The sequence below is a fragment of the Nomascus leucogenys genome, chromosome 10 (assembly GCF_006542625.1).
Source record: "Nomascus leucogenys isolate Asia chromosome 10, Asia_NLE_v1, whole genome shotgun sequence".
Lineage (NCBI taxonomy): Eukaryota > Metazoa > Chordata > Mammalia > Primates > Hylobatidae > Nomascus > Nomascus leucogenys.
Genome location: NC_044390.1, coordinates 53,668,619 through 53,689,260, shown reverse-complemented (window position 1 = coordinate 53,689,260; position 20,642 = coordinate 53,668,619). Strand labels below are relative to the sequence as shown.

General features: G+C 54.5%; 1 protein-coding gene across 6 annotated transcripts in view; it reads left to right on the top strand.

Moving 5' to 3' along the window:
- The window catches only part of SLC27A1 (solute carrier family 27 member 1), a 35,825-nt gene extending 16,977 nt beyond the window's left edge, over positions 1 to 18,848 (top strand). For 3 of the 6 annotated variants that reach the window (XM_030820470.1, XM_030820471.1, XM_030820472.1), the window contains exons 3-13: positions 189 to 583; positions 800 to 961; positions 1,085 to 1,154; positions 2,472 to 2,563; positions 2,632 to 2,741; positions 10,967 to 11,176; positions 12,992 to 13,118; positions 13,211 to 13,348; positions 13,428 to 13,592; positions 13,989 to 14,135; positions 17,151 to 18,848. In XM_030820470.1, the coding sequence (XP_030676330.1) occupies positions 189 to 583; positions 800 to 961; positions 1,085 to 1,154; positions 2,472 to 2,563; positions 2,632 to 2,741; positions 10,967 to 11,176; positions 12,992 to 13,118; positions 13,211 to 13,348; positions 13,428 to 13,592; positions 13,989 to 14,135; positions 17,151 to 17,308 (1,774 nt within the window). In that variant the 3' untranslated portion in view covers positions 17,309 to 18,848. The remainder of the gene's footprint in view (positions 1 to 188; positions 584 to 799; positions 962 to 1,084; positions 1,155 to 2,471; positions 2,564 to 2,631; positions 2,742 to 10,966; positions 11,177 to 12,991; positions 13,119 to 13,210; positions 13,349 to 13,427; positions 13,593 to 13,988; positions 14,136 to 17,150) is intronic. The other 3 variants (XM_030820473.1, XM_030820474.1, XM_030820475.1) reach the window with 3 other exon arrangements.
- Positions 18,849 to 20,642: the final 1,794 nt, after the last annotated feature.

Sequence of the window (20,642 nt, the reverse complement as noted above, 5' to 3'; positions counted from 1 at the left end):
ACTTCCTGGCTGGTTGGTAAATGGCCCTTGCCCTTGGTCCCCTGAGAGATCCAGCCACCAAAAGTTTCACCATAGACCTTATCAAAGCCCCTGGCTGCCCTGCGGTCCTGCAGCAGGGAGGCTGAGGCTCTCGGAGGCCAGGCGGGGCAGGGCACCAGTGACGCTGTCCCCTCCGTCCTCCCTCCCAGCGGTCTCTCTGTGCTGATCCGCGTGCGCCTGGAGCTGCGGCGGCACCACCGTGCAGGCCACACCATCCCGCGCATCTTTCAGGCGGTAGTGCAGCGACAGCCCGAACGCCTGGCGCTGGTGGATGCTGGGACTGGGGAGTGCTGGACCTTCGCGCAGCTGGACGCCTACTCCAATGCGGTAGCCAACCTCTTCCGCCAGCTGGGCTTCGCGCCTGGCGATGTGGTGGCCATCTTCCTGGAGGGCCGGCCCGAGTTCGTGGGGCTGTGGCTGGGCCTGGCCAAGGCGGGCATGGAGGCCGCGCTGCTCAACGTGAACCTGCGGTGCGAGCCCCTGGCCTTCTGCCTGGGCACCTCAGGCGCTAAGGCCCTGATCTTTGGAGGAGAAATGGTGGCAGGTGAGGCCAGGCATGGGCATCAGGTGGGCGGGGACCCAGGACTGGCCCCTGGGTGGGCAGGGAGATGCTGCACCCCAGGCCTTGGAAGGCGGCCGCCCTGGACGTGGCCATGAAATGCACGGTCTGGGTATGCCCTGAGCAGGGAGTTGGTGCATCCCAGGCCTCGGGAGGGGGCCTGTCTGGCGGTGACCATGACCCATGTGTTGGGGACCACAGCGGTGGCCGAAGTGAGCGGGCATCTGGGGAAAAGTTTGATCAAGTTCTGCTCTGGAGACTTGGGGCCCAAGGGCATCTTGCCGGACACCCACCTCCTGGACCCGCTGCTGAAGGAGGCCTCTACTGCCCCCTTGGCACAGATCCCCAGCAAGGGCATGGATGGTGAGTCAAGGGTGGGACCTCTGCTCTATCAACTGGTTTCCTACCTGCCCAGGTCCCGCCCCCAACTTCCAGGCCCCACCCCCAATGCTCAGGCCCCGCCCCTAACACCTGTATCTCCTGCAGATCGTCTTTTCTACATCTACACGTCGGGGACCACCGGGCTGCCCAAGGCCGCCATTGTCGTGCACAGCAGGTGAGGGGCCCACAGACATAATGCCCTCACCCGCTGAGAGTGACCCAGGCTATCTTGCCAGCCTGACCTACCCCTCAGCTCCTGTGGGCATCTCCACGTTACCCAGGAGACAGAGAGGGCAGCTGGTGTTTCCTGAGCACTTGCTCTGTGTCCAGACCAGGGCCAAGCCCTCCACGTGTAAACTCATTGCAACCCTCATAACTGCTTGGGGCTAGACAAAGGCATAACACCCATTTTCACACCCGTCTTGGGACCCGGTTGCCCTGTGCCCACTACTCTGGGGCCCCTCTCATCCCCCCACCTGTTCACCACATCCATCCCACCAGCAAAACCTGTCCCCTCCCTCTGTCTACTTTTTTCCATGTCCCCCACCTGGACCTGTGCCAGCCCCTCCTCGGGCTCCTCCTGCTCCCCCCACTCTCTGCTCCACCCATGATGGCCCAGCTCCTGTCAGCAGCTACAGGAGGGTTGAAAATCCTAAATCAGACATCCCCTGCCCCAGACCTCCCTGCACCTACTGTGACCCTCAGAATAAAACCCTCTCTCGGGCTAGGCGCGGTGGCTCACGCCTGTAATCCCAACACTTTGGGAGGCTGAGACAGGCGGGTCACTTGACGTCAGGAGTTCGAGACCGTCCTGGCTAACGTGGCGAAACCCCGTCTCTACTAAAAGTACAAAAATTAGCCGGGCGTGGTGGCACATGACTGTAATCCCAGCTACTCAGGAGGCTGAGGCAGGAGAATTGCTTGAACCCGGAAGCGGAGGTTGCAGTGAGCTGAGATCCCGCCACTGCACACCAGCCTGGATGATACAGCAAGACTCCCTCTCAAAAAAAGAAACAAACAACAACAAACAAACAAAAACCCTCTCTCAGTTCGGGTGTCTTCTGCCACTCCCCTGATGTCATTTTCCTCCCCTTCACCCCTTACTCACTCCTCAGCCCCCCAAAATCTTCAAACCCATACACCTAGCCTCAGGGCCCTCGCATGTGCTGTGCCTGGGCACTCTTCCATAGCTTGCCCCCACAGCTCTTTCTTGCTAGGTCTCAGATCACACTTCACCTCCCCAGACAGGATCCCCCAACCCCCCTGGCTACGTCACTATCAGCCCCTCTATGCCCCTTGACCCTATTATATCCCTTGTGACACCTAACACCACCAACAATTGTTGGTTGCGTGTTTCCTTGCTGCCAGCCTGTGAACCCATGAGAACTGGGCTGGCTTTGCCGGGGTCCACACGCAGCCTGCTTCCCCATGCTTGTACCCTGGGGGATTTAGGTCCCAGCCTCTGCCCTCCCGGCTCCCCCTCCCCCTGCAGGTACTACCGCATGGCAGCCTTCGGCCACCACGCCTACCGCATGCAAGCGGCTGACGTGCTCTATGACTGCCTGCCCCTGTACCACTCGGCAGGTACTACGGCCTGGGTAGGGAATGGTGGGTGGGGGTGGGGGACCCCTTACTGAGGCCACCCTCTGCAGGAAACATCATCGGCGTGGGGCAGTGCCTCATCTATGGGCTGACAGTCGTCCTCCGCAAGAAATTCTCGGCCAGCCGCTTCTGGGACGACTGCATCAAGTACAACTGCACGGTCAGGCTCTGCCCTGTTCTGTCTAGACCCCGCCCCTCCCAGCCAGGCCTCACCTCCTCCCAATCAGGCCCCACCTCCTCCCAGTGAGGCCCCGTCCCTCCCAGCAAAGCCCCACCTGCTCCTGGTCAGGCACCGTCCTCTCCCAGGCAGGCCCCGCCCCCCGACCAGGCTCTATTCCCTTAACTCCCTTATGTGTGCTCTCCTGTCCACCTGCTGGCGCAACCTGCTCCCCCATCTCTAGGGGTGGGATGGGGAGTGGGGTCTAAGGAATGGCTGTCCAGGATGGGGACAGAGAGGGCACGTAGTGTTTCCTGAGTGCCTGCTCTATGTCCAGACCAGAGCTAAACCCTCCACGTGTAAACTCAATGCAATCCTATAACTGCTTGGAGGGTGGACCCATTTTGCAGCTGGGGAAACTGAGGCTTGTAATGCGGCTGGGATTGGGCCCAGGGTGCCTGAGCTCCTTATGGCAATGCCTTCCCCATGCCTTGTGCCCTGTAGGTCCTCCCTGCTGCTGACTGTAGGGAATTGAGACCCTGGGAGGGGAAGGGCGATGAGGCTGGGGCTTCCAGGTGAGGAATGCGTGAGGCGGAGGTGGAGGCATCTACTGTCCCGGAGAGGAGAGCAGGCAGAGGTTAAGAGCAGGAATTCTTCTTTCCCCTCCACAGTGAGAGGAAACCAGGCTGAGGGTTTCAGTGCTGTAACGGGGGGCAGGATACAGGAAATACAGGTGGGAGGTACAGGAAACAGGTATGGAGCCCAGAGGGAATAGCAAGGCTGGCTGGGAAGGATTGGGTGAGGGGTTGTCCAGGGACTGTGGCAAGTTGGCAGATGCAGATTGGACAGATGGGGCCCAGAGAGGTTCAGCCCAGGTCACATAGCTGAGCAGGGGTTGGGGGCTCTGGGCTGAGCATCTTGGGGTACACCACAAGGTCCACAGCTGTGCTTGGCTCTGCTTTTGAGGAGTTTTGGTTCTGTTTTGCGGGGGGGGGTCTTGGGAAAATTACTAATCTGCATGTTGAAATGCAAAAGTATATTTTTATTTTGTTTATTTATTATTTTTTTTGAGACAGAATCTCACTCTGTCGCCCAGACTAGAGCGCAGTGGCGCTATCATGGCTCACTGCAGCTTTGACCTCCTGGGCTCAAGTGATCTTCCAGCGTCGGCCCCCCAAGTAGCTGGGACTGCAGGTGCGCACCACCACGCCTGGCCCACTTTTGAACTTTTTTTGTAGAGAAGAGGTTTCGCCATGTTGCCCAGGCTGGTCTCAAACTCCTGGGTTCAAGCAATCCACCCACCTCAGCCTCCCAGAGTGCTGGGATTACAGGTGTGAGCCACTGTACCCAGCCCAAAATTATCTTTTAAAAAAAATTACAGAGAGTAGCAAATACACATAAAAGTGGACAGAAAAGTATAGAGAGTTCTGGTGCACCCCCCAGCTGGACCCAGGGGCTATCAGATACCCTGTCCTACCCCTCCCCACCTGCCCACATCCCCCCCTCGGCGATGGCGTAAAGCATCCCTCACACGGCATCATGTTTCCTGTGTAGCTGTTTCACTATAACCTTTGAAAGATGAGTACTTGTTTTTTCAAATTAAAGTGAAATTCATATAAATTAGCCATATTAAAGTGAATAATTTGGCCAGGCACAGTGGCTCATGCCTGTAATCCCTGCACTTCGGGAGGCTGAGGTGGGCAGATCACTTGAGGTCAGGAGTTTGAGACCAGCCTGGCCAACATGGTGAAACCCTGTCTCTACTAAAAATACAGAAATGTAGCCTGGCATGGTGGTTGGTGCCTGTAATCCCAGCTACTCGGGAGGCTGAGTTGGGAGAATCGCTTGAACCCGGGAGGCAGAGGTTGCAGTGAGCCAAGATTGCATCACTGCACTCTGCCTGGGCACAACAGAGTGAGACTCCATCTCAAAAAAAAAAAAAATTGGCTGGGCATGATGGTGTGCGCCTGTAATCCCAGCTACCTGGAAGGCTGAGGCAGGAGAATCGCTTGAACCTGGGAAGCGGAGGCTGCAGTGAGCTGAGATCACGTCACTGCACTCCAGCCTGGGCGACAGAGTGAGATTCCATCTTTAAAAAAAAAAAAAAAAAAAAGTCAGTAATTTGGTGGCATTCACAATGTACAATCACCATGTCTATCTAGATCCAGAACATTCTCATGCTCCCCAAAGGAAATCCCATCCCTAGTTACTCCCCATTCCTCCACTCCCAGCCCCTGGCAACCACTGTTCTGCTTCCTGCCTCTATGATTTGCCTGTTCTGGACATTTCAGATCAATGGAGTCAGACACTGTAGCCTTTTGTGTCTGGTAAGGATTGTTTTTAAGTGACAGTGATTTCTCAGTGTCATCAGGAATCTGGGCAGTGGCTCAATCCTGTCTCACAATGTCAAAAATGTGTTTTTTCTTATTTCCATAATTAAATACACAACCAGCATTATGACTCGTTGGTGTGTCTTGTAAGAATTCTTGGCTGAGCGCAATGGCTCATGCCTGTAATCCCAGCACTTTGGGAAGCCGAGGTGGGAGGATCACTTGAGCCCAAGAGTTGGAGACCAGCCTGGGCAACATAGTGAGTCCCTCATCTCTATAAAAAAATTGAAAATCTAGCTGGTTGTGGTGGTTTGTGCCTGTAGTCCCAACTGCTTGGGAGGCTGAGGTGGGAGGATTGCTTGAGCCCAGGAGGTCAAGGCTGCTGTGAGCCGTGATGGTGCCAGTGTACTCTAGCCTGGGCAACAGAGCAAGCCCCTATCTCAAAAAAAGAAAAGAAGAGAAAAAAAGAAACATTTCATCTGTAGGTGCCTTTTCTCTTTCTGTCTGTCTCTCTTCCCTCTTGGAATTTATTTATTACAGAAATTGAGAGAGTGTCCAGACCAGGTTTGACTCTGAACATTTGGGGCTGGATCATTCCCTGGGGTGGGAGGTGTCCTATGCATTGTAGCATATATTTAGCAACATCCCTGGCCTCCATGCACCAGATGCCAGTAGCAGTCCCCTCCCCCCAAGTTGTGACAATTTAAAAAATGTGTCTAGACGTTGCTAAGTGTCCCTGGGGGACAGAATGGTCCCTGCTTGAGAATCGCTGGCTATATATTTTATCGGCTTCAAACTCAACTTTTTTGGCAAAGATTCCATATGGGTGGTGTGGTGTCCTTCCACTGGGAAGCCCGTCATGTCTGATGGTCTCTCTTTGTCCTTGACACACCATCTTGCATTGGTTACTACTTACTGTCTCCTGGCCCTTGGAAGCTCATTCTGTCAGTTTCCTAGAAGTGGAATTTCTGTGTCAAATAAGGCACACAGTGAACATTGAGAGGCTCTTTAAGAAATAGAGGATGGGAAATTAGCTAGGCGTGGTGGGCGCCTATAGTCCCAGTTATTTGGGAGGCTGAGGCAGGAGAATCCTGTGAACCCAGGAGGTGGAGGTTGCAGTGAGCCGAGATCGCACCCCTGCACTCTAGCCTGGGCGACAGAATGAGACTCCATCTCAAAAAAAAAAAAAAAGAAAAAAGAAATAGAGGACAGGGCCAGGCCCAGGGTCTTACGCCTGTAATCCCAGCACTTTGGGAGGCCGAGGTGGGTGGATCACCTGAGGTCGGGAGTTTGAGACCAGCCTGACAACATGGAGAAACCCCATCTCTACTAAAAATACAAAAATTAGCAGGGCGTGGTGGCACGTGCCTGTAATCCCAGCTACTCAGGAGGCTGAGGCAGGAGGATTGCTTGAACCCAGAGGTGGAGGTTACAGTGACAGCCGAGATTGTGCCATGACACTCCAGCCTGGGCAACGAGAGCAAAACTCCGTCTTAAAAAAAAAAAGGAAGAAAGAAATAGAGGATGGGAAATTAGCCAGGCATGGTGGTGGGCACCTGTAGTCCCAGCTATTTGGGAGGCTGAGGCAGGAGAATCCTGTGAACCAGGAGGTGGAGGTTGCAGTGAGCCGAGTTTGTGCCACTGCACTCCAGCCTGGGTGACAGAGTGAGACTCCATCTCAAAAAAAAAAAAAAAAAAAAGAAAAAGAAAAAGAAAAAGAAATAGAGGACGGAGCTGGGCGCGGTGCCTCAGGCCTGTAATCCCAGCACTTTGGGAAGTTGAGGCAGGTGGATAACCTGAGGTCAGGAGTTCAAGACCAGCCTGGCCAACATGGTGAAACCCTGTCTGTACAAAAACAATTAGCCATGTGTGGTGGCAGGCGCCTGTAGTCCCAGCTACCCAGGAGGCTGAGGCAGGAGAATCGTTTGAACCCGGGAAGTGGAGGTTGCAGTGAGCCGAGATTGCGCCACTGCACTCCAGACTGGGTGACAGAGCACAACTCCATCTCAAAAAAAAAAAACAAAACAACAACAACAAAAAAAAACAGGACAGAATCTCTAAAGGTGATGTTTAACAAGGACACGGAGAAAACAAGAGCATGCATTTATTTGGGTTCAGAAATTACATCTCATGAGAAACTGCTCACTGCTGTTTTATCTGTAGCAGCAGTTGCAGTCTAGCCATTCTCATGGGGGCAGCAGGCTGTAATCTAGAACCTTACTTACTTACTTAATTTTTTTTTTTTTTTTTTTTTGAGACAGAGTCTCGCTGCATCTCCCAGGCTGGAATGGAGTGGTGTGATCTCGGCTCACTGCAACCTCCTTCTCCTCCTGGATTCAAGTGATTCCCCTGCCTCAGCCTCCCAAGTAGCCGGGATTACAGGGGTCTGCCACCAAGCCTAGCTAATTTTTTGTATTTTTAGTAAAGACGGGGTTTCACCATGTTGGCCAGGCTGGTCTCAAACTCCTGACCTCAGGTGATCTGCCTGCCCCAGCCTCCCAAACTGCTGGGATTACAGCCATGAGCCACAGCACCCGGCTTTTGTTGCTTCTTTCTTTCTTACTGTACACGTGCTAACAAAAAAGGGATAGTGGAGCCCCCAGGGTGGACATGCCCAGCCCCAGGTAGCTGTTTCTTTCTTTTTTTTTTTTTTTTTTGAGACGGAGTCTCACTCTGTCTCCCAGGCTGGAGTGCAGGGGCGTGATCTTGGCTCACTGCAAGCTCCACTTCCTGGGTTCCCGCCATTCTCCTGCCTCAGCCTCCTGAGTAGCTGGGACTACAGGCGCCCGCCACCACGCCCGGCTAATTGTTTTTTTGTATTTTTTTAGTAGAGACGGGGTTTCACCATGTTAGCCAGGATGGTCTCGATCTCCTGACCTCATGATCCGCCCACCTCGGCCTCCCAAAGTGCTGGGATTACAGGAGTGAGCCACTGCGTCGGGCCTTTTTCTTTTTCTTTTTTGAGACGGAGTCTCACTCTGTTGCCCAGGCCAGAGTGCAGTGGTGCAATCTCAGCTCACTGCAACCTCCACCTCCTGGGTTCAAGTGATTCTCCTGCCTCAGGCTCCTGAATAGCTGGGATTACAGGTGTGTCCCACCACGCCTGGCTAATTTTGTATTTTTAGTAGAGATGGGGTTTCACCATGTTGGCCAGGCTGGTCTCGAACTCCTGACCTCAGGTGATCCACCTGCCTTGGCCTCCGAAAGTGCTGAGATTACAGGCGTGAGCCACCGTGCCCGGTCCCAGGTAGCCCTTTTTATTGGTGCAGCTGCTGGCATATCCCCGTGCAAGCCTCCAGCTTCCTTATCTGTGTTTGCAGCCCGATCTTCCAGGCTGTTCTTTGTTAGAAAGTAAGTGATTTCTTGGGCTGCTTTTTGTTAGAAGGGAAGTTCTACCGAGGACTCTTTTTTTTCAAATAAAAAAAAATAGGCAACGTGGAGTAGCTACTCACCTGCATAATAAGAGATTGGGTTGGGGGCTGCCAGAGATTTGCGCCCTAATTGGATGGCACACCTGATCCTCACCGGTTTTTCACGGTCTATTTAGATCAGATACAGCCTCCCTGCTAGCTTGTCTGTAAAAATCCTTGCCTTTTTTTTTTTTTTTTTTTTTTTTTCTGAGGCGGAGTCTCACTCTTGTCCCCAGGCTGGAGTACAATAGAGTGATCTTGGCTTACTGTAACCTCTGCCTCTCAGGTTCAAGAGATTCTCCTGCCTCAGCCTCCTGAGTAGCTGGGATTACAGGCACATGCCACCACGCCTGGCTAAATTTTCTTGTATTTTTGTAGAGATGAGGTGTTACTACATTGGCCAGGCTGGTCTCGAACTTCTGACCTGAAGTGATCTGCCCACCTCAGCCTCCCAAAGTGCTGGGATTACAGGCATGAGCCACTGCGCCCAGCCGTGTGCCCATTCGTTTTTTTGTGTGTGTGTGTTTTTTTTTTTGAGATGGAGTCTTGCTCTGTCGCCTAGGCTGGAGTGCAGTGGCGCAATCTCGGCTCACTGCAAGCTCTGCCTCCCGGGTTCACACCATTCTCCTGCCTCAGCCTCCCGAGTAGCTGGGATTACAGGCGCATGTCACCACGCCGGCTAATTTTTTGTATTTTTTAGTAGAGACGGGGTTTCACCATGTTAGCCAGGATGGTCTCGATCTCCTGACCTCGTGATCCACCCGCCTCGGCCTCCCAAAGTGCTGGGATTACAGGCATAAGCCACCCTGCCTGGCCGTGCCCATTCTTAAACCAGTCATATTGGCTGAGGAGGGGCTGGGCTGATTGGCCAGGTTCTCTCCTAGAGATGGTGTGGACTGTACCACACCTAAGGCAGTGGCCCAAGTCTGAGAATGGAGGGAGAGGACCCTCCTCCTTAGGGACCTGCTGTTGGTCAGCAGCCAGTGATCTCGGGTGCACTGCATTTCCTCTCTGGGCCTCAGTGCCTTCATCTCCAAGCTCAGCTCAGAGCGTGGCGGTGGTGTCTGCTGATCATATTGGTTTAGTCATCAGCTATTTAGTCAGTACCTTCTCGGGCGCAGCTGGGAGCACAGCTGGGGGCACAGGGGATGCCTCTCAGTGACGTTTGAGCTGAGACTGAAGAGTTCAGGCAAATGCATCTGGGGGAAGACTGCTTCAGGCAAAAGGCTAGCGTGTGCAAAGTCCCTGAGGAGGCAGAGTGTTCAGCGGAGATGGAGGGAGAGGAGGCAGCAGGGGCGGCAGGGCCAGATCCAGTTGGTCACAGGAAGTAACGTGGGTTTCATCCTGTGCGTGAGCCGGAAGCCCCGAGCACATTTGCAGCAGTTATGATCCATCTAGTGGGTAATCCCTGGCATGCAACTGTTTTATTCCGACTCTGGGGCCAGGATGCCTGGGTTCAAATCAAATTCTGCCACTTCCCAGCTCTGTGATCTCGTTCCAGTTCCTTACGATCTGTGAGCCTCGGTTTCTCCATCTGTAAAGTGGGGGGGGGGAGTCATTCCGAAGCCCACCTGGAGATGAGAACTCAAAGGCACCGTGGGGCACCTGGCGGATGACCCCAGGAAGCTCTTGCGGGGCTTGAGAATGTGTGGCAGGGAGGGAAGATGTCCTGCAGGGGGAGCCCATGAGCAGGTGGCTCCGTGGGCCCCTGGGGCTCAGTCTAGATGCAGCGCAGCCTAGTGCGTGCACCTGGGAGTGGTCTGCCCAGGGGTGACGCTCTGGCCAGCCCAGGCTCAGCCAGGGGGCTCTGGGTGACAGTGTAGGCTCCAGGCCGAGGGTTGCCCTGCGGGGTGCCAACTCTCCTGCTAGTCCTGCCCTGTGTGCCTGCTGAGGCTCAGACAGGGATGTGGTATCTCCAGGAAGCTGCCTGGCAGAATCGAGGGACCATGAAGGGGTGCGGGTAGGGGGAGGGGGAAAGACACTGCATCTGCTTGGATAGAAGTTGCATCCGGCCAGGCACAAGTGGCTCACACCTGGAATCTCACACTTTGGGAAGCTGAGGCAGGAGGATTGCTTGAGGCCAGGAGTCCAAGACCAGTCTGGGCAACAGAGCGATATCCCCTATCTCTACAAAAAAATCTGTAGTCCCAGCTACTCGGGAGACTAAGGCTGGAGGATCACTTGAACCCAGGAGTTAGAGGCTACAGTGAGCCGTGATCATGCCACTGCACTCCAGCCTGGGCGGCACAGGGAGACCCCAACTAAAGAACAACAAAAAAAGCTGCATCCTAGACCCTTTGCAAGAGACTGAACGAGTCCTAGGAGTCAATGTGGTCCCTAATGGAGTGTGGACGATTCTGCAGCCATCATCATCCTTAGGCTGTTCGGCTCATAGGATTAGCTCCCTGGGTGGGGCGGTCTCGGGGTCTCTCCTCTGATCCGGGCTCCCCACCGTCTGCACCACCCACTTCCTCACCCCGCCCCCCAGGTGGTTCAGTACATCGGGGAGATCTGCCGCTATCTGCTGAAGCAGCCGGTGCGCGAGGCGGAGAGGCGACACCGCGTGCGCCTGGCGGTGGGGAACGGGCTGCGTCCCGCCATCTGGGAGGAGTTCACGCAGCGCTTCGGCGTGCGCCAGATCGGGGAGTTCTACGGCGCCACCGAGTGCAACTGCAGCATTGCCAACATGGACGGCAAGGTGCGCACCGTCAGGGCCCCTGGGCAGGTCTCGGAGTTCAGGGAAGGCCACTGTCTCCTCTTCCTGGGGCCCCTGGGATCCATAAAACAGCCTGGACTGGCGCGGAAGGCTCCGCCAAGGCGCACGTCGGGCGGGGCGTTAAGGGGAGTTCCTGGGACTGCCGGTGCACCACCAGAGGGACAGTCCTCCAGCCTGCACAGATAGTCATGTGACTGTGGTCCTTGGGTCAGGAGAGTTGGAGGATAGGTATGGCTGTGCGCCCTGGCAAGTGCCTCAGCCTTTCTGAGCCTCAGTTTCTGCGTATGCAGATTAGCAAGGAGAATAGGGCTCTGGGTACCGTGCTGTTAATTTTGTTGTTGTTGTTTGTTTGAGACAGAGTCTCGCTCTGTCGCCCAGGCTGGAGTGCAGCCCGTGATCATAGCTCACTGTAGCTTTCAGTTCCTGAGCTCAAGCAATTCTCCTGCCTCAGCCTCCCAAGTAGCAGCAAACAGATACCTTCATAATTAGCAACTACTTTCTTAATCATCTCCATTCTCCGCTTGCATGAATCTCCCTCTCCTTTCCCAAGCCCCTCCCATCCACGGCCAAGAACAGACCATAATAATGATCATTAAGCAAATGTCGGCTGGGCACAGTGGCTCACACCTGTAATCCTAACACTTTGGGAAGCTGAGGCAGGAGGATCACTTGAGCTCAGGAGTTTGAGACCAGCATAGGCAATGTAGTGAGACCCCCTTCTCTACAAAAAATAAAAAATTAGCCAGGCATGGTGGCGGGTGCCTGTAGTCACTGCTACTAAGGAGGCTGAGGCGGGAGGATCACGTGAGCTCATGAGGTCGAGGCTGCAGTGAGCTATGATTACACCACTGGACTCCAGCCTGGGCAACTGAGTGAGACTCTGTGTCTCTAAAAAGAAAGAAAAAAACAAAACAGCAAGTGCCATGGGGGCTGGGTCCCCAATGCCAAGAACAATGCTCCTTCCTCAGTGTGCTTGGTGTTGGATGGCCAGCCCCCAGGGCACTTTTGCTCACTGTAGCTCAGATTCTTGCATAGGAAACACACCAGGCCAGGCATGGTGGCTCACGCCTGTAATCCCAGCACTTTGGGAGGCTGAGGTGGGCGGATCACTTGAGGTCACGAGTTCGAGACCAGTCTGGCCAACATGGCAAAACCCTGTCTCTACTAAAAATGCAAAAAAAAAAAAAAATTGTTTGGGCTCAGTGGCATGTGCCTGTAATCCCAGACTCAGGAGGCTGAGGCAGGAGAACCACTTGAACCTGGGAGGCGGAGGTTAGAGTGAGCGAAGATTGCACCACTGCATTCCAGCCTAGGCGACAGAGTGAGACTCTATAAAAAAAGGAAGGGAGGAAGGGAGGAAGGGAGGAAGGGGGAAAGGCAGAAAGAAACACACCAGACAGGGTGTAGTGGCTCAAACATGTTGGAGAAGCATTTCTGTTCATAGAACCATGCCAAGCAGGGCAGTGGGCAGCAAGTGAAGCTCTGCGGTGTCTGATGTAGCTGTAGGGTCCACACAGAGGCATCTACTTCCTGCTAGCATGGAGGGTTTTGTGGACCAGGAAGTGGGTGCCAGCCAGAGGTCTTTTCTTGACTGAATGCAGGCTGGGAAGGTGGGAGGAGAGGCCCTGAGTTGGAGGTAACACTTACTACTCTGCTTTTGCAGATCAGCCAAGGTCACAGAGCTTAGAGTGACACTGGAGGTGCTAGGTCCAAGCCCCGGGGCAAGGCAGGCAAAGTGTTAGTGAGAAGGACCCCGAATATCCCTGGCTCCTTCCAACTCAGTTCACCCCATCCCAGGTCGGCTCCTGTGGTTTCAACAGCCGCATCCTGCCCCACGTGTACCCCATCCGGCTGGTGAAGGTCAATGAGGACACAATGGAGCTGCTGCGGGATGCCCAGGGCCTCTGCATCCCCTGCCAGGCCGGTGAGCAGGGCCCCCGCGTGGTCCCCCCTGCTGGAGCTGGGGTCCCCATGCCCTGCCTGCCTATCACAGCCTGAACATGGCCTCCTCCCTAGGGGAGCCTGGCCTCCTTGTGGGTCAGATCAACCAACAGGACCCGCTGCGCCGCTTCGATGGCTATGTCAGCGAGAGCGCCACCAGCAAGAAGATCGCCCACAGTGTCTTCAGCAAGGGCGACAGCGCCTACCTCTCAGGTGCGCAGCCTGCTAGGCCCCGGTGACCGACTGTGCGGATGGGGATCCGCCACCCATCTGCTCCTCTCCCCTCTGCCAGGTGACGTGCTAGTGATGGACGAGCTGGGCTACATGTACTTCCGGGACCGTAGCGGGGATACCTTCCGCTGGCGAGGGGAGAATGTCTCCACCACTGAGGTGGAGGGCGTGCTGAGCCGCCTGCTGGGCCAGACAGACGTGGCCGTCTATGGGGTGGCTGTTCCAGGCAAGCTGGGGTTGCAGGGGGTGGTCCTGAGGCATGGTCCTGAGGGAGCTCAGCCAAAAGGGGCTTAGAAGTACAGGCGCCTTTGGGCAGTGCACAACCTGGACAACTGCTCATGGCAGCCCAGGAGGAAGCACTGGATCTGGAGCCAGTTCACCTGAGTGATGTTGAGCCTCAGTTTTGTCACCCAGAAAATGGGATCGTGAAAGCCCACCTGTCTTACGGCTTCAATGAGCCAAGCAGGAGCTCCATAAAATGTGTGGCTGCTTCCATAAATGTCATCCCAGGTTGGGAGAGACTGGAGATTACAGACCAGGGGCTACTGCTTGACAGTGTATCTGGTCCTGCTGGTGGGGCGGATGAGAGGCGTGGTGTCCTCAGCTGAGCCTCTGCCTCCAGGAGTGGAGGGTAAGGCAGGGATGGCGGCCGTCGCAGACCCCCACAGCCTGCTGGACCCCAACGTGATATACCAGGAGCTGCAGAAGGTGCTGGCACCCTATGCCAGGCCCATCTTCCTGCGCCTCCTGCCCCAGGTGGACACCACAGGTGCGAGTCTCCCCCACTCCAACCTCTCTCTTCATCCATCAATGTGTCTGTTGATTCGTGTCTTGGTCCATTTCGTGTTGCTCTAAAAGAATACCTGGCCGGGGCTGGGCACGGTGGCTCACGCCTGTAATCCCAGCACTTTGGGAGGCCGAGGCGGGCAGATCACGAGGTCAGGAGATCGAGACCATCCTGGCTAACACAGTGAAACCCTGTCTCTACTAAAAATACAAAAAATTAGCCGGGCACGGTGGCGAGTGCCTATAGTCCCAGCTACTTGGGAGGCTAAGGCAGGAGAATGGCATGAACTTGGGAGGCGGAGTTTGCAGTGAGCCGAGATCGTGCCACTGCACTCCAGCCTGGGCGATAGAGCGAGACTCTGTCTCAAAAAAAAAAAAAAAAAAAAAAAAAAAAAAAAACCTGGCCAGGTGCGGTGGCTCACGCCTGTAATCCCAGCACTTTGGGAGGCCGAGGCAGGTGGATCACCTGAGGTCAGGAGTTCGAGACCAGCCTGGCCAACATGGTGAAACTGTGTCTCTACTAAAAATACAAAAAGTCAGCCAGTCATGGTGGCATGCGCTTGTAGTCCCAGCTACTCAGGAGGCTGAGGCAGGAGAATTGCTTGAACCTGGGAGGCAGAGGTTGCAGTGAGCCGAGATCAGGCCACTGCACTCCAGCCTGGGTGACAGAGTGAGACAATGTCTCAAAATAATAATAATAATAATTTCAACATGATTTTTGGTGTGGACAAACAAACCGTATCCAAACCATTTATTTATTCATCCTAGTTCAGGAGACTGTCCTGAGACTGACACAAGGGTTCACAGCCAGCTAGCACTGTGGCTTACGCAGGTCCCTTCTGCTGTTTTATTTTAGTAGTTATTTATTTCCATTCCTCACTTCCACTTCCACTAAGCATTCTGAAATAGTCAGTGTATTTTTTTTTTTTTTTTTTTTTGAGATGGAGTCTTGCTCTGTCACCCAGGCTGGAGTGCAGTGGCGCGATCTTGGCTCATTGCAACCTCTACCTCCTGAGTTCAAGCGATTCTCCTGCCTCAGCCTCCTGAATAGCTGGGATTGCAGGTGTGCACCACCATGCCCAGCTAATTTTTTTGTATTTTCAGTAGAGATGGAGTTTCACCATATTGGCCAGGCTGGTCTTGAACTCCTGACCTCAAGTGATCCACCTGCCTCGGCCTCCCAAAGTGCTGGGATTACACACATGAGCCATTGCACCCGGCCTCGGTGTATCTTTTCTTTTTCTTTCGTTTTTTTTTTTGTTTGTTTGAGACAGGGTCTTACTCTGTTGCCCAGGCTGGCATGCAGTGGCACTATCATAGCTCACTGCAGCCTCGGCCTCCTGGGTTCAAATGATCCTCCCACCTCAGTCTCTGGAGTAGCTAGGACTACAGGCAGGCACCATCACGCCTGACTAATTTTTTTGATTTTTTATAGAGATGGGGTCTGTATTAGTCCGTTCTCATGCTGCTAATAAAGGCATATCCGAGACTGGGTAATTTATAAAGGAAAGAGGTTTAATGGACTCACAGTTCCACATGGCTGGGGTGGCCTCACAATCATGGCAGAAGACGAAGGAAAAGCAAAGGAGACTTTTTACATGGTGGAGGGCAAGAGTGTGTGTGCAGGGGAACTCCTCTTTAAAAACCACCAAATAAAACCATCAAATCTCATGAGACCCCTTCACTATCACGAGAACAGCATGGGAAAGACCCACCCCCATGATTCAACTACCTCCACCGGGTCCCTCCCACAACACGTGGGAATTATGGGAGCTACAATTCAAGATGAGATTTGGGTGGGGACACAGCCAAATTATATCAGGGTCTCACTGTGTTGCCCAGGCTGGTCTCGCAGCCCTGGGCTCAGGCAAACTTTTTCTTAAAGGACCAGATAGTTAACATTTTTGGCTTTGCAGGTCATACAGCCTCGATTGCTATTCAATGCTGCTATTCTTGTGCAAAAGCAGCCGTAGACAATGTGCAAATGAATGGGCATGGCTGTGTGCCAATAAAACTTTATTTCTAAATTTTTATTTATTTTTTGAGACAAGATCTTGCTGTTGCCCAGGCTGGAATGCAATAATGCAATCATAGTTTACTGCAGCCTTCTCCTCCTGGGCTCAAGTGATTCTCCCACCTCAGCCTCCCAAGTAGCTGGAACTACACGCACGTGCCATGACACCCAGCTAATTAAAAAAAAAAAAATTGTTGGCCAGGTGCGGTGGCTGCCTGTAATCCCAGCACTTTGAGAGGCCAAGGCGGGCAGATCACTTGAGGTCAGGAGTTCAAGACCAGCCTGGCCAACATAGTGAAACCCTGTCTCTACTAAAATTACAAAAATTAGCCGGGCGTGGTGGTGCACGCCTATAATCCCAGCTACTTGGGAGGCTGAGGCAGGAGAATCACTTGAACCCAGGATGTGGAGATTGCGTTGAGCTGAGATCGCACCATTGCACTCCACCCTGGGTGACAGAGCAAGACTATGTCTCAAAAAAAAAAAAAAATTGTTTTTGTAGAGACAGAGTCTCACTATGTTGCCCAGGCTGGTCTCAAACTCCTGGGCTCAAGCGACCCTCCTGCCTTGGCCTCCCAAAGTACTGAGATTATAGGCATGAGCCGTTCTTGTGCCCGGCCCCAATAAAACTTTATTTAGAAAAACAGGTGGAGGGCCAAATTTGGCCCACAGGATGTAAGTTGCTAAACTCTTATCCACTGCATAACAGACACAGCCCTGCCTGTCGTGTGGGGAATGGACACATGACCAGGCAGGGTACACATTTTCTTGCTCTGAGGAGTGGTCAGGGAGGCCTCCCTGGAGGAGGGGGCATGAAGCCAGGATCTGACAGACAAGGGGGAATCAGGCAGGCAAAATGGGGAAGAACATTCCTGCCCAGGGGACAGCCTGTGGGAAGGCCCAGAGGTGCAGGAGAGGACGTTGAGTTGAGGCTTCCCAGAAGCCACCTGCTCAGCCCTTATCTGCCCCCCATCCCCACTATAGGCACCTTCAAGATCCAGAAGACGAGGCTGCAGCGAGAGGGCTTTGACCCGCGCCAGACCTCGGACCGGCTCTTCTTCCTGGACCTGAAGCAGGGCCACTACCTGCCCTTAAACGAGGCAGTCTACACTCGCATCTGCTCGGGCGCCTTCTCCCTCTGAAGCTGTTCCTCTACTGGCCAGAAACTCTGGGCCTGGTGGGAGAGGCCGGCTTGAGCCAGACAGCCCTGCCCAGGGGTGGCCGCCTACTACACACCCACCTGGCCGAGCTGTACCTGGCAGGGCCCATCCTGGACTGAGAAACTGGAACCACAGAGGAACCCGTGCCTCTCTGCTGCCTTGGTGCCCCTGTGCCTGCCTCCTCTCCCTGCTTTTCAGCCTCTGTCTCCTTCCATCTCTGTGCCTGTCTGGCCTTAACTCTTCCTTTTCTTTTTTCTGAGACAGAGTCTCACCCTGCTGCCCAGGCTAGAGTGCAGTGGTGGGATCTTGGCTCACTGCAACCTCTGCCTCCTGGGGTTCAAGTGATCCTCCCACCTCAACCTCCTGAGTAGCTGGGATTACAGGCACCTGCCACCACGTCCAGCTAATTTTTATATTTTTAGTAGAGACGGGGTTTCACCATGTTGGTCAGGCTGGTCTTGAACTCCTGACCTCAGGTGATCCCCTGGCCTCGGCCTCCCAGAGTGCTGGGATTACAGGCGTGAGCCACCGGCCCGGCCTTTCCTTTTTTCCTGTCCTCTCCTGCCGAGAGTGGAACACGAGTGTCCTGGGAGCTGCATCTTGTGCAGGGCCCAGCTGCTCTCGGGGACTGCATGAATCATCTCCCCTGGGCCCTGGACTCGGACTGGGGCCTCCCCACCTCCCTCTCGGCTGTGCCTTACGGAGCCCCGATCCTCCTGCGGCTGTTGGGTTCCAGATGCTGCAGCTCCATGTGATTTCCAAGCAGGCCCTCCGCCCTCCCTGCTGAATGGAGCCTGGGGGCGGCGGGGGGGGGGGGGGGGGCAGGCCAACTGGAAACATCTCCCAGGCTAGGCCAATTGCCTTTTGCACTTCCCTGTTCCTGTCACATTTCCCCAGCCCCACCTTCCCCTCTCGATGCCCTGAAAGCTTCCGGAATTGACTGTGACCACTTGGATGTTGCCACTGTCGGGCCCTGCCTTGATGTCCCCATTTAGCCATCTCCATGGAGCTCCTGCTGGAGGGCCCTGAACCCTGCACTGCGTGGCTGCCCAGCCGGGTGCTTCCTGTCCTGGGAGCCTCTTGGGTGTCCTCATCTGGTGTGGCTACTGGAGGGTCCCACAGGAGAGGCAGCAGAGGGGTCAGGGCAGGTCTCCTGCCGGGGGTTGGCCTCTCAAGCCTCAGGGGTTCTAGCCTGTTGAATATCCCCCACCTGGTGGTGGCCCCTCCGATGTCCCCACTGATGGCTCTGACACTGTGTCGGTGGCGATGTCCCAGACAATCTCACCAGGACGGCCCAGACATCCCTATTGGCTTCGCTGGTGGCTCATCTCGGACATCCATGCCAGCCTTTCTGGGGCTGGCCACCCAGGCCGCCTGTCCGTCTGTCCTCCCTCCAGCAGCACGCCCTGGTCCCTGGAGTGGTGGGGCCATGGCGAGAGACACCGTGGCATCTCATGTGAACTTTCCTGGGCACTGTGGTTTTATTTCCTAATTGATTTAAGAAATAAACCTGAAGACCGTCTGGTGCCTGCTGGGAGCCCATTCATTGAGTGTCCCTACGTGGCACAGAACCCTTGCTGAGTTTCAGAAGACAGGACTTGGCCAGCCGGGCATAGTGGCTCATGCCTGCAATCCCAGCACTTTGGGAGGCTGAGGTGGGTGAATCACTTGAGCCCAGGAGTTCAAGACCAGCCTGGCCAACATGGTGAAACGCTCTCTACTAAAAATACAAACAAAATAATTAGCTGGGCGTGGTGGCTCATGCCTGTAATTCCAGCTACTCGGGAGGCTGAGGCAGGAGAATTGCTGGAACCTAGGAGGCAGAGGTTACAGTGCACTCCAGCCTGGGTGGCAGAGCGAGACTCTGGTTCAAAATGGAGGGAGGGAGGGAGGGAAAGAGGGAGAGAGAGGGAGGGAGGGAGGAAATACAAAAAGTAGCCCGGCATGGTGGTGTAGGAGAAAGGGAGGGAGGGAGGAAGGAAGGAAGGAAGGAAAGAAGAAAAGAAAGAAAAGAAAGAAAGAAAGAAAATACAAAAAGTAGCCAGGCGTGGTGGTGCGCACCTGTAATCCCAGTTACCCCGGAGGCTGAGAGGCAGGAGAATTGCTTGAGCCCAGGAGGTGGAGGTTGCAGTGAGCCAAGATGGTGCCACTGAACCCCATCCTGGGTGACAGAGCGAGACTTTGTCTCAAAAAAAAAAAGAAAAGTAAAGAAAAGAAAAAGGCGGGACCCTGTACTATGCGGCCCCATTTGCAAGACCGAAAGGACCTTGGGGCAGGGGCACTCGGGTTGGCCCTCTCGCTGGCCTGCCGAGGGGGAGGCACCTCCCTGCAGCCTCTGGGCCTCACAGGCCCGCGTTGGCCTCTGTGGTTGCAGGGGAGGATCCAATCTGCCTGTGGGTTCCTGCAGGTGTTGCAAGATGGCTCAGATCACAGTGTGTCCTGGCACCTGTGGCTGCCCTGGGAGTGTCCTCTTCCATGTACAGGCCGGCTGGTGTGAGAGCTCTGGGTGAAAGTCGCTAGGCCTGCTGGGGTGGCCGTCTGAGCTGGGATTTGAACCCAGGACTCCAAGCCCAGGAGTCTATACAGTATTCCTCCCAATCCCTGGGGGATATGTTCCAAGACCCCAAGTGGATGCCTGAAACTGACCGTAATACTGAGCCCTAAATATGTTTCGTTTCTTTTCTTTCTTCCTTTCTTTCCTTCTTTTTCTTTCCTTTCCTCCCTCCCTCCCTTCCTTTCCTTCATCCTTTCCTCCCTCTCTAATTTTAATTTAATTTAATTATTTATTTATTTTTGAGACGGAGTCCTGCTGTCTCCCAGGCTGGAGTGCAGTGGCACGATCTCAGCTCACTGCAAGCTCTGCCTCCCTCCCGGGTTCACGCCATTCTCCTGCCTCAGCCTCCCGAGTAGCTGGGACTACAGGCGCCCGCCACCACGCCCGGCTAATTTTTTTGTATTTTTAGTAGAGACGGGGTTTCACCGTGTTAAGCCAGGATGGTCTCGATCTCCTGACCTCGTGATCCGCCCTCCTCGGCCTCCCAAAGTGCTGGGATTACAGGCGTGAGCCACCGCACCCGGCCTAATTTATTTATTTTTAAGACAAGGTCTTATTCTGCTGCCCAGGCCTGAGTACAGTGGCATGATCATAGCTCACTGCAGCCTTGACCTCCCACACTCAAGCAATCCTCCATCAGCCTCCTGCGTGGCTGAGACTACAGATGTGCACCATCACGCCCAGCTAATTTTTTGATTTGTTTGCAGAGATGAGGTCCCACTGTATTGCCCAGGCTGGTCTTGAACTCCTGGGCTCAAGCCA